The 13,107-nt window shown below is 54.0% G+C and overlaps 3 protein-coding genes across 19 annotated transcripts in view; 1 reads left to right on the top strand and 2 right to left on the bottom strand.

Moving 5' to 3' along the window:
• Positions 1–3,656, bottom strand: part of LOC105474462 (synaptic Ras GTPase activating protein 1) — a 34,027-nt gene extending 30,371 nt beyond the window's left edge. For 3 of the 10 annotated variants that reach the window (XR_011623811.1, XR_011623809.1, XR_011623810.1), the window contains exons 1-2: positions 3,389–3,580; positions 114–235 (exon numbers count right to left, since the gene is read on the bottom strand). Coding sequence is in view for 6 of the 10 variants with exons in the window: in XM_011729117.3 (XP_011727419.3) it covers positions 114–235; positions 3,389–3,455 (189 nt within the window). In the remaining 4 variants the exon portion in view is untranslated. Of the gene's footprint in view, positions 1–113; positions 236–814; positions 2,593–3,388 lie in introns of those variants that run through there. The other 7 variants (XR_011623812.1, XM_071097193.1, XM_071097191.1 and 4 more) reach the window with 5 other exon arrangements.
• A 1,838-nt stretch (positions 3,657–5,494) lies between these two features.
• Positions 5,495–7,164, top strand: LOC105474461 (cutA divalent cation tolerance homolog). 4 transcript variants are annotated; one of them, XM_011729113.3, is made up of 7 exons: positions 5,542–5,640; positions 5,713–5,764; positions 6,031–6,245; positions 6,416–6,475; positions 6,584–6,629; positions 6,757–6,806; positions 6,946–7,164. In XM_011729113.3, exons 2-7 carry the CDS (start codon positions 5,723–5,725, stop codon positions 7,070–7,072), a joined length of 540 nt encoding a protein of 179 aa, XP_011727415.1. In that variant the 5' UTR covers positions 5,542–5,640; positions 5,713–5,722; the 3' UTR covers positions 7,073–7,164. The 4 variants fall into 4 exon arrangements, with proteins under 4 accessions (XP_011727417.1, XP_011727415.1, XP_070953302.1 ...); XM_011729115.3 differs by lacking the exon at positions 5,713–5,764 and having other exon boundaries at positions 5,495–5,640; XM_071097201.1 differs by lacking the exons at positions 5,542–5,640; positions 5,713–5,764 and adding an exon at positions 5,820–5,838.
• A 110-nt stretch (positions 7,165–7,274) lies between these two features.
• Positions 7,275–13,066, bottom strand: LOC105474460 (PHD finger protein 1). 5 transcript variants are annotated; one of them, XR_982781.2, is made up of 15 exons: positions 12,802–13,066; positions 11,623–11,797; positions 11,456–11,537; positions 11,254–11,349; positions 10,743–10,843; positions 10,481–10,629; positions 10,208–10,303; positions 9,937–10,005; positions 9,679–9,802; positions 9,501–9,568; positions 8,885–8,989; positions 8,570–8,748; positions 8,385–8,479; positions 8,043–8,123; positions 7,275–7,903 (listed from the first exon to the last, which is right to left on the bottom strand). XR_982781.2 is itself a non-coding variant. In XM_011729108.2 (15 exons), exons 2-15 carry the CDS (start codon positions 11,779–11,781, stop codon positions 7,615–7,617), a joined length of 1,701 nt encoding a protein of 566 aa, XP_011727410.1. In that variant the 5' UTR covers positions 11,782–11,797; positions 12,802–13,066; the 3' UTR covers positions 7,275–7,614. The 5 variants fall into 5 exon arrangements, 3 of the variants coding, with proteins under 3 accessions (XP_011727410.1, XP_011727409.1, XP_011727411.1); XM_011729108.2 differs by having other exon boundaries at positions 8,043–8,120; positions 8,570–8,759; XM_011729107.2 differs by having other exon boundaries at positions 8,570–8,759.
• Between the last annotated feature and the right edge of the window lie 41 nt (positions 13,067–13,107).

The following is a 13,107-nucleotide window of genomic DNA, read 5'->3' on the forward strand; positions in this document are numbered from 1 at the left end:
CATTTGCAAATGCTTTTTCTTTGTCTGCCTTCTTTGTGTCTCTCTCCCCTTCACTAATGAGGATTCTCCCCATTCTCCCACATGCCTTTCCCCAGCCTTCTCACCCCACTCACCTCATCCTCATCCAGCATGAGCAGCTGGTTCCCCGAGATGATGCAGAACCGAGGGTTCCAACCAGGACGATCATACGGGGAATGAACATATTGGGTTCGGTGCATAGAGGGTCCCCGTACATCTGGGGGACAGAGATACACAGAAACAGTAAGGGAGGCTCTATGTATTTGGAAGCAGAGGCCTAAAATGGCAAGAAGAGAGTCCACAAAGTGAGAAGGGGACCCCACCAGCCTTTAGGAGATCACAGTTGAAAGTGACGCACCTGGCAACTCTAAAGGAACACAAGACAAGCGTTTATACATAGGGGAAAAGAGGAGAGGATCACATCACAGAAGGCTCTGGAGACGTGGGGGAAGAAATGCAGAGGTTCAGGGACGGGAATTATATGACAGAGAAGGTACACGTTTGGGGGCAGAGAAAGAAGAAGGAGCTCTCCGTCTACTTCAGGAAAATAAGGTGGAGATGCCACAAAATTGGCAGGAGAAAAACAGAGAAGTTGGTGTCAGATATCTGGGTAGAGGAAGGCATCCAAATAGCTGCAGAAGACAAGGACTTGGAAGGTGGCACCATCTCTCTATAAAAGAGTATGAGGAAAGCTACACAGCTGTGGGAAAGAAGGATGGGGTGTGTGTGTAGGAACACTGGGATCATGAGATTCAGAGGGCTAAATATCTAGAAAAGAGGAAGTCAGGGAGCTTACCTGTTCACAGAGTCAGAGACATGAGAGGGCCTCCCCTCCCAACTCTCCCTCCTCTGTGCCCTCCTCCCCTAGTTCAACCCTGTTCATCCTTTAGGGAAAGTTCTGGTTCTTCTGGTGTTAAGGAGAAGATGGCTTTTGTCGGCATCTGGCTGTGGAGGGGCCAGGGCAGAATGTGAGAAATATGCCCTTGTTTGGACGAGTAGAGACCAAATTTATCTCTTCCCCCATTCAGTGCCCAGAGATTCAACACTGCCCCCACCACCTCACCCCACCTAGTCTCAATGGACAGGATGGAAGCCACTCCATAGGTTAGGAGCCTTCCCAAGGCACAGTGAAGAACCTGAGGAAGAAAGAGGTCAGGGGGAAAGAATGGAATATCCAGGCCTGGTGACGTAGAGGGGCCTCCAAAGACGAGAGCTGGAGATGGGAACAAAACTTTCAGAAGAGAGAATAGTAGACCAAGTGTCACCCATGGCTGAGATGATCCCAGGGTCCTCCTTCCCCAATTCTGTTGTTCTTGCCATACCACTTTTCCTGCAAACTGCCTCTCCTTTAAACCCCAATGCCACACAGGCCCTATTGAAGTAAGAGAGATGTCACATTGGTGACAGCAAAGAGAAATCAGCTTAAGGTATCAGATTTTAGATGGAAAAAAAGATCAAACTCTGTCACTTTTATGGGATAACCATGAGTATACTGCAGGAGAACTGGTCTTTGAGCTTCATTCCAACAGAATGCACTGAGTAGCAGAGTTTTGCAAATTCAGCCCTTTTCTGTCTATAAATATATCTCTCAAATTTACCCAGCCTCCAGATCACAGTGAGCGATGAATGTCCACCTCAGAATGTCCACCATCTAGAAACCACAATACTTTGAAACTCTATCTCAACCCATTTCCAGAGACTAACTAATGTTCTCTAGACACAAAGATCACCAATACCTAGCCTCTGAAACTACAGACATTGCTGGCAACATGCCCACCGCACTTAGACATTTGGTATACTCAGAAGAGAAATCTGTTGATACACATAAGCATCTTGGGAAAGGGCTGGTTCAGGCTGCAGCCAAGGGAGGCAGGTTAGACTTCAGAGGGCATCTTTCTCCTGGCAGCAGGGAACTCAGGAACAACTCTAGAAACACACACACACACACACACTGTCTGGACTTGGTGAAGAATGATTCTGGGAGGCAGATGCAAGAGGCAGAGGAACATGACTGAGAAAGGGAAAATTTTTACTAGCATGAGAAATCTCTTAAGGGCTGAGATGGGGATCCCTTGTTCTAATCATCAAAACCTGTGTCTTTGTAACCCAAATCTCCAACACCCCAATAAGTAGAGGAGACAAGAAAAGAGAAATGATAACAAGAGTTGAGGTATTAAGGGAAAGTGGGTAGGCACAGACTTGTGGTGACAAGGAATGGTCTGGGGGACAAATAATAGGAGTAGATATAAAAGAAAAGGAGGCAGAAATGATGGTAAATGCCTAGGGGCAAGGGAATACACCTGAAGGGCTCGACTGGACGTGTCAGAGCAAAGGAGGCAGACCTAATGCGGGGGCTATGACAAGGGGTCAAGACAGACTAGTAGAGAAGCGATAGAGATATAAGGGAGCGACCACATAGAAAAGAGATAGAGAGAGGCAATGGACACCAGAGAGGGGACTGATATAGGGGAAGGACAGAAGGGGGACTCATATAAGGAACGGACACCATATGGGGGGAAAGATATAAGTGATGGACAGCAGAGGAGGGAGGGGGAATGGAAATAAGGATTGGAGGGGTGGGGGAAGGGGGTAAAAGTGATGAAGTGAAGACAGCATTAAGACCCCAGAGGTTACATTTCACTGGTCAAGAGCCTTTAAGAGGGTCAGAGGCTGGGGCAGGATCCTAACCTGTCCCCTACTCCCATCACTTAATTTTACTTATATTGCCACCCCACCAAGCACACATAATTTGGCCCTCCCCCTGCCCTGGTCTCCCCTCCCCCACCATTCCATCTCTCCTCTCTTCCCTCCATCTGGACCCTCCATCCCCCCACCCCCCACTGCCTCCCTCTCTCTCCATCTGGCCCCTTCTCTCCCTCCATCCTCCTCTCTTTTTCCACCCCTTACCATACTCTGAGTCCCCCACCAAATTCTCCCCCCACATCTTCTTGGCTTCTCTTTTCACCCCTATGTTTTCATTTCTCCCTCCTAGCCCCTCTTCCAAGACTCTGTCCCTCTATTTCCTTGATGTTTTCCTCATCACTCAGCTCCCACCCCCAAATTATTTCTGCAGCTTTTTCCCCAACCCAATCCTTCTACCTTCCCACCCCTTTCTGGCGCTTTCTTCCCCCTTCATCATTTTCCCTTCAGCCCCCTTTCAAGGCCCATTTCCTGGCCCCTCCGTCCCTTATCTACCCCTCTCCCTCTGGCCTCCAATCCCTCCTTCCCGGTTGCTCCCACCCCTGCCTTCCCGGTCCTCCCCTCTCTCTCCATTTCAGCCGCTCCCCTCCCTTGGCCCCGACTCTCCCCCGCCCCCTGCCCCTCCCCCTGTTGCCCCCCATATGGCCCTCCCCCTCCCCCCACCACGTACCTCTGAAGGGGGCATAGGACATCGCGGGGATGCTCCCCCGATGGATGGAGGCTCGAGACCTGCTCATCAGGCCTGGGGGGAGGGGGCGGGGGGACGGGGGAGAAAGAAGAGAGAAAGAGGGGGAGAAAGAGGGGGAGAAGGAGGAGGAGGTGGAGGAGGAGGAGGAGGAGAGAGGAGGAGAGAGGAGCAGAGAGAAGCAGAGAGGAGGAGAGAGGAGGAGGAGGAGGAGAATAAGAGCCAACGGCAGCAGCGGCAGCCGAGAGAGAGGGGGGGCGGGGGAGCGAGCGAGAGCTAAGAGAGCAGGAGGAGGAGGAGGAGGGAGAGACTCTGCAGCCCCCACCCCTACTCGGGGAGGCCCAGATTGTGAGAGAGAGAGACCCCTGACTCAAAAACACACCAGAGAAAGACAGAGGTGCTAAAGATGCAGACCCCAGACCCTGAGAGAGAGACCCTAGACCCACAGAGAAAGATACTTCACCACCCCCCACCGTGGGTTAATTTGAGACACAGGCCCAAAATCTAGAGGAAAAGAGACTCCTGATTTGAGGAAAAAACGACCCCAGATCCCCCAGAGAGAGGAACCCAAGATCAAAATCTGAGAATCCAGGCTCAAAAGGGTTCTCCATACCCACAGACATCTTAGACTCCAGACCCTGAGATGATGATTTCAGGGACCAGGACCTGAGACCTAGACTCAGAAAAAGATGAGGCCCAGATTCAGAAAGAGCCAGATGTAGAATTAGAGCTTAGAGAACTCAGACCTAGAGAGAGACCCCAGACTCAGATCTCAGAGACTGATAACTCAGAGACAGAGACACTCCAGATTTAAGGGGAGATAGAGAGAGACCTCAGCTGGTCCAGAGATGGACAACTCAGAGACCCAAAATTCATGAAGAAGACTTTGAAAGACCTCAGAGTGCGACCACAGACCCTGAAACATAGAAACCCCCCAGACCAAAAACATAAAAGGAAACTCAGTCCTAAGAAAGATCTCCACACAAATACTGAAAGACCCCTCCGAAATCTGTCTCAGAGACAAACTCCAAACTCAAAGACAGAGATCTCAGGGAACCTCCCCTCCCCACTTTCCTGCCCTAGAACCTCCGAGAGGTAGAACCCTGACGTCAGCCTGGGAAACTCCGAGGCATCCCCACCACCAGACCAATGACCTCAGACCTTGAAGGGAGGGGAAATATTGGGTGGGGGCAGTGGCAAGAGCTTTTTTCTCTGCGCCTCCTCCCACCTCTCTGCCTCTCACTGGCCCCTCTCTCCATTTTTGGGTCACAGGATGTGCTTGGGCCCCAGGGAAGTTATGTAGGGCAGGTCCTGGCTCCTCAGGGGATGGGTTAGGGAAAGGAGACCCAAGGCTGAGAGGTGGACCAATCCTGGGGAGTGGAATAGGCAGGGAAGAGGGGACAGAAGGACCATCACCACTGTCCCCATCCTGCAGCCCTCGTTCTCCTTCCCTCTGATTCAGTAGTCTGTCTCAAGCTTTGGGTTTTCAATTAAGATGGCTAGGCCCCATTTTCACCATCCTCTACCCCATTTACAGGATCTCGCTCTGTTTTAAAATGCATCTTTCCTCACCTAGCTATTGTCGTGCCATGCCCATGCCTGCCTAATCACTCCCCGCTACGCAGGGACAGCGGGCTTCTAGATCACCGTTGTTCATTCCCAAACCCAGGCATATCTCTGTCCCAACTAAAATGGCAGGGGGCGCTCTCTTAACCCCTGAGGTTGGGGTGAAGGGTCTTTCTCAGACCCTGCCACACCTTAAGGCCTCGGAAACAGTGCAGGGGAGGTTAGGCACATTGTGGGGTTTAAGAATGATTCCCCACACCACAGCCTGACGCATCGACTATGCGGGGTCTCCGGCCCCCCCCCTTTCCTGGAGCCAGCACTCGCCTCACGTGGCCTGCAGGGCTGGCCTGTGATTGGCCACTTGGCGTCACTCACTGAGTGCCGCCGCCGGAGAGGACCGGTCCCCTCACGTGACAGTGGAACGCCGCAGCGGCTCTCCTCAGCCAGCAAGTGGTAGTTTCGGGTTCACACGGAAACGGGCGTGCCATTTCCGCGCACGTCTGCAGATCCAGCGGTCGATTGGTCAAGTCTCCCATCGCTCCGCCCTCATCAGGAGGCGGGCAAACCGCACCACGAGAGGGCCAGGATTGGCTGGCTCTGGAAGCGCGGGTGGTCCCCCTTCTACTGTCACATGGTGCGCGCTGTTTTCTTATCACGTGGCTGCCACCCAGGTAAGAGGCCGCTCTTCTGGGGTTGTTTCTCCGTGTGACGTGTGGCCTCTGAGATCAACTCTCCTCTACCAGCGTAGGCCGCATGAGTAGGGGGCGGGCTCCCGCGGTCCTGCTCGGCGGAGTGGTGAGTGACCGGCCCCGTCCCGCCCCTTCCGGTCCTCGAAGCCTCGACCGCTACCTGCACCCCAAATCCCAGAGGTTGGCCCCCTGAGGTGTGAGTGAAATGAGCCTTTGCTTTACTTTTCCAAGTTTCTCTCTCACCTTCAGGGGCATTCTTCTTCGGGGTACATCAGAGGGAGGGCAGAGCCTGAGTATCTAAGCAGAGGCTTCCCTGGGTGTAATTTCCTGGGCTGTTGGTGAGGAGAGATCGAATTCGCCTCCTGCTCTCAGGCTTCTCTGCTCCTGTCTTTTGTTTGGATGCCGGCGCTGCTGCCTGTGGCCTCCCGCCTTTTGTTGCTACCCCGAGCCCTGCTGACCATGGCCTCTGGAAGCCCTCCGACCCAGCCCTCGCCAGCCTCGGATTCCGGCTCCGGCTACGTTCCGGGCTCGGTGTCTGCAGCCTTTGTCACTTGCCCCAACGAGAAGGTCGCCAAGGAGATCGCCAGGTAGGGACCTCGATGTTCAGCGAGAAAGGATGATCATGAAGGGAGAGTTGGGGGTGGGGCAGAAGAGTGCCGCTTTCTCCTCTCTTCAGCTCTGCAAGCCTGTCTCTGGGCTGCCAGTACAAAAACTGGGGTCATGGGGCACTCTGAATGGGACTGTCTCTTCACTCCAGGGCTGTGGTGGAGAAGCGCCTAGCAGCCTGCGTCAACCTCATCCCTCAGATTACATCCATGTGAGTCATAGGAGTTGGGGGGTTAACCTAACTGTAGGAGCTGACTGGGAACCTCTTTCCTGGGGGAAATTCTTTGCTCCTCACAGCTCTCCCCCTCTGACCTTTCAGCTATGAGTGGAAAGGGAAGATCGAGGAAGACAGTGAGGTGCTGATGGTGAGAAACATTTCCCCCACCCAACAAAATTTCCCCAATCCCTGACCCCTTTAGCCCTTACCCCTCTTCTGAGAAACTGAACTCAGTCCCACTCCTTGATTCAACCATGTTTATCTTTGTCCCTTAGATGATTAAAACCCAAAGTTCCTTGGTCCCGGCTTTGACAGATTTTGTTCGGTGAGAACTTTGAGATGTATGGGGTGAGGGTGTGTACTGTGGGGGTGTACTGTGGGGATGTGACTTGCTTGCGCGAGGGAGTGGGTTCCTTTAGGTCAATCTTTGAGTAATCCCCTTCCCCCACCCACCTATCTTGTAGTTCTGTGCACCCTTACGAAGTGGCTGAGGTAATTGCATTGCCTGTGGAACAGGGGAACTTTCCATACCTGCAGTGGGTGCGCCAGGTCACAGAGTCAGTTTCTGACTCCAGCACAGTCCTGCCATGATGAGCCCTGTTCCTGCCGTGATCCCCTTGATACTCAATGCCTTCTGACTTCCAGGTGATGACCGGGCCCCCAATAAATCCTGTCTTTAGGTCTTTCTGCCTTTTGCCTGTTTTTTCCTTGTCATGTATGCAAATTTGTTGGGAGAATATAAGTGCTTCTAGTCCCTGTATTCTCTACATCTTTCAGAATGACTCCGAGCTGCTAGATTTATTTCTCTTTATTTCAATCATACAGAGTCCGGGATCCCTTATCATCCTCCCTCCTCAGTCTCTGCCCCCAGGGGTTAAATAATTTTAAAAAATATTTAAAAAGCTGTAACAAAATAACATCAAAGGAAATGGGAAGGATGGAGGGGTCAGGAATCATGAAGGAAGGTAGAGAAGAGAGCCTCTTCCCCACCCCCCACTCTTGGATTCCAGCCTGGGCAGTAGGGAGAACTATCCCCCATCTCTCCAGGTACATCCCAGCTGTAGGTGAGGTCAGAGGTCAGGGTATGAAAGTGCCGGTGTGTGTGAATGGGGAGGTGGGCAGAGGCAAGCTGTTCAGAAGATGCCCCCTCCTCCCCACTCAACCAGGTACTGCACAGAGCCATCAGGCCGTACTCTCCGAGCAAGGACCCGGACAGGGTCCCCTCGGGACAGGTAGCCAACCCCACCTCGGACTCCTCCCCCAGTCCCAGGAGACAAACTACGGCACAGGGGAGAAGGGGGTGCTGAGCGTCTAGGAAGACCTGGGGATGGGGATGAGACTGAGGAAGATGAGGCAGTCATCGAGTGGGGGGCATTTTTAGGGATGTCTGTGGGGAAACCAATGTGAAGTTCCAGGGGTGACCTAGGGAGAGAAGGCAATTTTAAGAAATGGGCAGAAATGGAGAGCACATGTGAATCAGAGAAACAGTGTTAGAGACTAAGAGCCTTGAGCACATAGAGGGGAAGAGGAGCATTGCTGGTAATAGAAGATAGAATCTCACCTGTCTGGGGGTTCACCGTCCCCAGAGGTCCCTGCGGTGCTGGCAGAAGGGTGGAAGGAAGCAAACATCCGGATGGGGCTGCTGGGGTTGGAGTGGGGCAAGTCAGGACCTGAAGCAGGGGAACAGGACCTTCTCCCCCGGGGAAGTGCAGAGCTCAAACACTACCCACAAGGGACTCCCTTCCCCAGAATACTGGCTACCAGACACTAGGTTCTAGAAGTTGGTCTAGGCCAAGAAGTGGGTAGCCAAGGGGGAGAGGGAAAATAATTCTGGGTGAGAAAGTCCAGAAGATGTGAATAAATGGGAGCATATTTTGTGGGGGAGAGGCAGAGGAGCACTGACCTGGGCAGGCAGCGGGCATCTGTGGGCCGGAAGTTGTAGCCGCTGCTGCCCTGGTAAGTCTGGTTAGGGCTGGGGGATGGTGGAGACACTGAGGCCTAGAAGAGGGGGCAAAGGACTGAGAGGTAATCCTTGACTCCTTCCCACACCCCACCATTTGCTCCATAGGGTTCCCCCTGCCCCGGTACCTGCAGTGCCCTCTGCAGATGAGCCCGCTCCCTCTGCTCCCGGGGCTCGGGCTGATTGCGCACTGCTGAGGGTGGCCCCAGCTCCTCCACTTTCCCCTTCTGCCTCCTCCTCAGGGGCTCTGGCTCCGGCCTCCGGCGCTTCCCCAGGGGACGTGAGACCCCTCCCCCAGGGCCCTGCCCTGAAGGGAAGCTGTAAGAGGCCTCCTTATCCCCCCAGCCCCCTCCCGGACACCCCAAAGACCTCCCCATCTCTATACATATACCCGCCAGCACTAACACCCTGAGAATTTCCCCCATCCCCCCTGGACCAGTGACCTGGTGAGTGCTCCATCTCCAGTAGGGGGCTCCACAGGGGGGGGCATCCGAGCATGGAGACCAAACAAACATTTCCTCTTCTTAATCTCTCTCCCTGAAATGAAACTGGAGCAAGAAGAAAAATGATATAGGGTCAGTGCTGTTAAAAAAAAAAAAAAAAGGTTCCTTCTTACACCATTCCTCAATCCTTTTCAGTCATAGTGTTCCAGGTGGGTTGCAAGCCCCTCCCCTTCCAGGCTTCCAATCTACATCTCTTTATTTTTATTTTATTTTATTTTTTTTTTGAGACGGAGTCTCGCTCTGTCACCCAGGCTGGAGTACAGTGGCCGGATCTCAGCTCACTGCAAGCTCCGCCTTCCGGGTTCACGCCATTCTCCTGCCTCAGCCTCCCGAGTAGCTGGGACTACAGGCGCCCGCCACCTCGCCCGGCTAAGTTTTTTGTACTTTTAGTAGAGACGGGGTTTCACTGTGTTAGCCAGGATGGTCTCGATCTCCTGACCTCGTGATCCGCCCGTCTCGGCCTCCCAAAGTGCTGGGATTACAGGCTTGAGCCACCGCGCCCGGCCTTACATCTCTTTCTGAGTCTCATCCTAGACTCCTCCTCCCTCCAACTCACCGGTCCTTGTGGCTGTTGAGAGCAGAGAGGAGCTTGGAAGAACGTTCTCCTTTGGGGGTGTCTGAAAGCTGGGAGGAATGAAGAAAAATGGGGCCAGGGGAACAGTGATTTCTTCTCTTCCCCTTTCCACTACATCTCCCTGTCCCATCCCAACCCCCAAAACTGCACTACCCCTTACCTCCCCCAGAAGCAAACTGTCCCAATTCTCAGAAGTGAAGGGGAGGATCTCACGATCAAAATCAAAGTATTTCTTCTTACAGCAAACGCTGAGGTGATACAGGACAAGATGGGCCACATCCACCCTGGAAAAACAAAATTTCCAAGACCACAGAGGCATTTTAAGAGCCAGGGGAGTCCTGAGGTGCGAGGCTGGGGCATACAGAGTAAAATACTAGGGGTGTGGAGTTACACTGAGGTCATGCCCAAGCCAGCTCACCAGCGAAGCTGTAGTCTCCGGACTTTCTCAGGGCCTCCACGACACACACAGCATTCAAATTCATAGAACCTGGACGTGGGCAAGAGGGAGAACACACACTTACGCAGGAAAACTATGCCATCCCCTGGAGGACTCACAAGCAAGGATGGGGCAAACAGGTGAGGTAATGCTGCAGACATTGGGAAGAGACTGGAGTGGAGACAGGCATGGGAACTGAGGGTGGAGCACGAAGAGAACACCTTGGCTTCTGGAGAGTCTGCCTTGGTCTCACCTGTCCCCATAGAGGAGGGGCTTGCTCAGACACTGGGTGCAGGCCTCATGGAACCACTGCAGGCAGCTCCGGCACTGCAGCATTTTCAGGTTCCACCTGAGGGGGAACATAGGACTTCTGGCCTCCAGAAACCCCCTTCCCCATAACTGCCCCAAACCCTAAACTTACCTCCCATCCCCCTGAGTGCTACCCTCATCCTGTTCTTTTTCCTTCATTTCCTGGGAGGCACCACCACATCATTCATTCCACAGTCTGCTCCCCCTCATTACTCACTCCCCAGGGCCACCACAGTAACAGTAACTCTGCTGTCGGTTGCTCAGATGTCCAGCATCCCAGTCCAGCCCCTTCAGTCCATATGGCAGAGAGAGCTTCATACCCAGCATGGCCCGGGCATAGGGGCCCTTCTTCAGGGCACCTCCCCTCTGCAGAGACAGGACAGGTGGATGACTTCAGAGGGGTGGGGAGAGGAAAAGGCTTGGGAGAGGATGTGGATGGGAGGCTCTCACAGGAAGGGGTAACAGGGAAGTGCCTTTACCTTGGTGGCGATCGCAAAGACACACTGGCGGCATACCCAGGATGTGCCCTCTCCCTCTCCAGGGGCTGGGGCCCTGGGAACATGGCAGTCCTGGTGATAAGCTGAAGAGTGATAATGTTAATAGTAGACCACTTATTGCATACCTGTGTGTGCTTGGTATTGGGACAGGAATAGTCTTTACCCATCTCATTTAATCCTTGACCATGTTCTTGATGAGAGGGTACATGATCCTTATTTTACGAGTCAGGGAACTGAGGCTCCTAGAGGTTAAGGGACTTGTCCAAGGTCATATGGTTAGAAAAGGATGCAGTTAAACCATCCTCTGCTTGCAAAGGTTACACCACCCCTTTCCATGGCTGCTTCTCCCTGGGCTGAAAGGGGATGAGGACTAAGATAGGGCTAAGCAGCCTGGCCAGAGCAGTGGCTTGGGGACTAAGGCCACGACAGGTGACATAAGGACCATCCTGGAGGGAAGAGCAAGCTAGACCATTCAGGTGACCTGCCCTCTCACCATGGCGACACTTCTCACAGCTGACCAGCCGGTTCCCAGGGACCACAGTCTCAGAGCGACAGACACAACAGAGGAGTTCCTCCCCAGGGAGGGCAGCTGTGAGAGAACACAGTGTCACGGGGCCTGCCTTTAAGTCTCTTTCTGCTCCTCTAAGCCAGGTTTGTTTTCCATGGGATGTGCAATCTCAGGTCTCTAGTCTTACCAGGGCTAATGTCTTTCCATAGAACCAGAAACTGCGAATCATCCTCAAACTGGACCAGACACACCTCTCTAGCACTGTCCACCTGGAATGGGTGAGCAAAGAAGATGAAATGGGAACCAGAATTAGATAAGGGAAATAGGAAAAAGATCAGAGGTAGAAGGTCTTACCTTTTTGATGGTACCCAAGTATAGCAGCCCATCAGTCCATCTGGCCAGCACATCTTGACCCTCCCAAAGTCGAGGCCTGGGGCCAGAGGTGGAAGCAGGAGAAGCTGGGTCCCAAAGTGAGGAGGTACCAGAGCGGCTCAGCCGGGGGGGCTGCGCCATTGCATCCTGGGGGGGCCTAGCCAGAAAAGAAATGGGGAGGAGAAGGTTATGAATGCTCAGAAAGCTTCCCCATTTTTTTTTTCTGAGATGGAGTTTTGCTCTGTCGCCCAGGCTGGACAATCTTGGCTCAATGCAACCATCACCTCCTGGGTTCAGGCAATTCTCCTGCCTCAGCCTCCCAAGTAGGTGGGATTAAAGGTCTACCCACCACCACGCCTGGCTATTTTTTGTATTTTTAGTAGAGAGGGGGTGTTGGCCATGTTGGCCAAACTGGTCTCGAACTCCTGACCTCATGATCCACCCACCTCAGCTTCCCAAAGTGTTGGGATTACAGGCGTGAGCCACCGCGCCCGGCCAACTTCCCCATTTTCTTTGCCTATTTTGCCGTCAAGAATGAAGGATCTGTGCCCCCATCTCCAAATCCCTGAGACACCTGGATAGGAAACCACCAGGCACCCATCACCAGCTTCTTGAGTCCTCTTTCAACTCTAGTGACTGGCTCTCCTCACGGTAACTGCCCTCCCCCCAACCCCAAACCTAGTTGCTAGTTTCCCAGCTTCCAGAGCTCTCCTGGGATATTATATCCTGGCCTTGAAATTTTAGGAGAAATTACGGTTGTAGAAGCAAAGGCTACCACTCAGTTTAGAGGTATCATAATTAGGGTGTCCTGTTGCCCAGAGATGTGTTTTGGGACCTTTTCTGGAGATGTTTTCCAGAGCAGAAACGGCTGTCTCCCCAGGCCTGCGTGTCTCATTAAGAACAATCATCCTGGTGCCAGGTTATGTCAGGTCACCCTCAAATTCGGGGCTCCCTGCCCCCGGGTTAGACAACTTCTCCGAGTGCCCCAGGAGGGGGGCGTGTCCCAGTCCTGGTCTCCACTCCCCAGGACCGCAAGTCCGAGAAGGGACTTGAGTCGGCCCAGCTCGGACCCGAGGCCAAGGCGGCGAGGCTCTCCCGCCCGCGCCCCGCGCCGACCCCCGGCTCCCTGCCCCCCACCGGCGCCTCCTGCCGCCTCCTTACCGGTGACAGCTGGGGCCGCCAGGAGCCGGGCAGGGGCAGACGTAGGAGACCTAGGCGAGTCCCCCGCGCGGAGAGGGCACGTCCGGGCGTGGGGGGGGTGTGCAGGCGGAGGCCGGGGGGTCCCCAGGCCCAGCCCCTCCGTCCCGGCGGCTCTGGGGCGTATGACGCAGCAGCCAAAGCAGCAGCAGCGGCAGGAGGAGGAGGCGGCGGGGGGGAGGGAGGGGAGGGACGGACCGGTTGGGGGGGAGGGTGGTGGGAGGGGAGGACTGGGGGGAAGGAGGAGCCGGAGGGGGGGGCGGGCACCAC

This window comes from Macaca nemestrina, chromosome 5 (assembly GCF_043159975.1).
Source record: "Macaca nemestrina isolate mMacNem1 chromosome 5, mMacNem.hap1, whole genome shotgun sequence".
Lineage (NCBI taxonomy): Eukaryota > Metazoa > Chordata > Mammalia > Primates > Cercopithecidae > Macaca > Macaca nemestrina.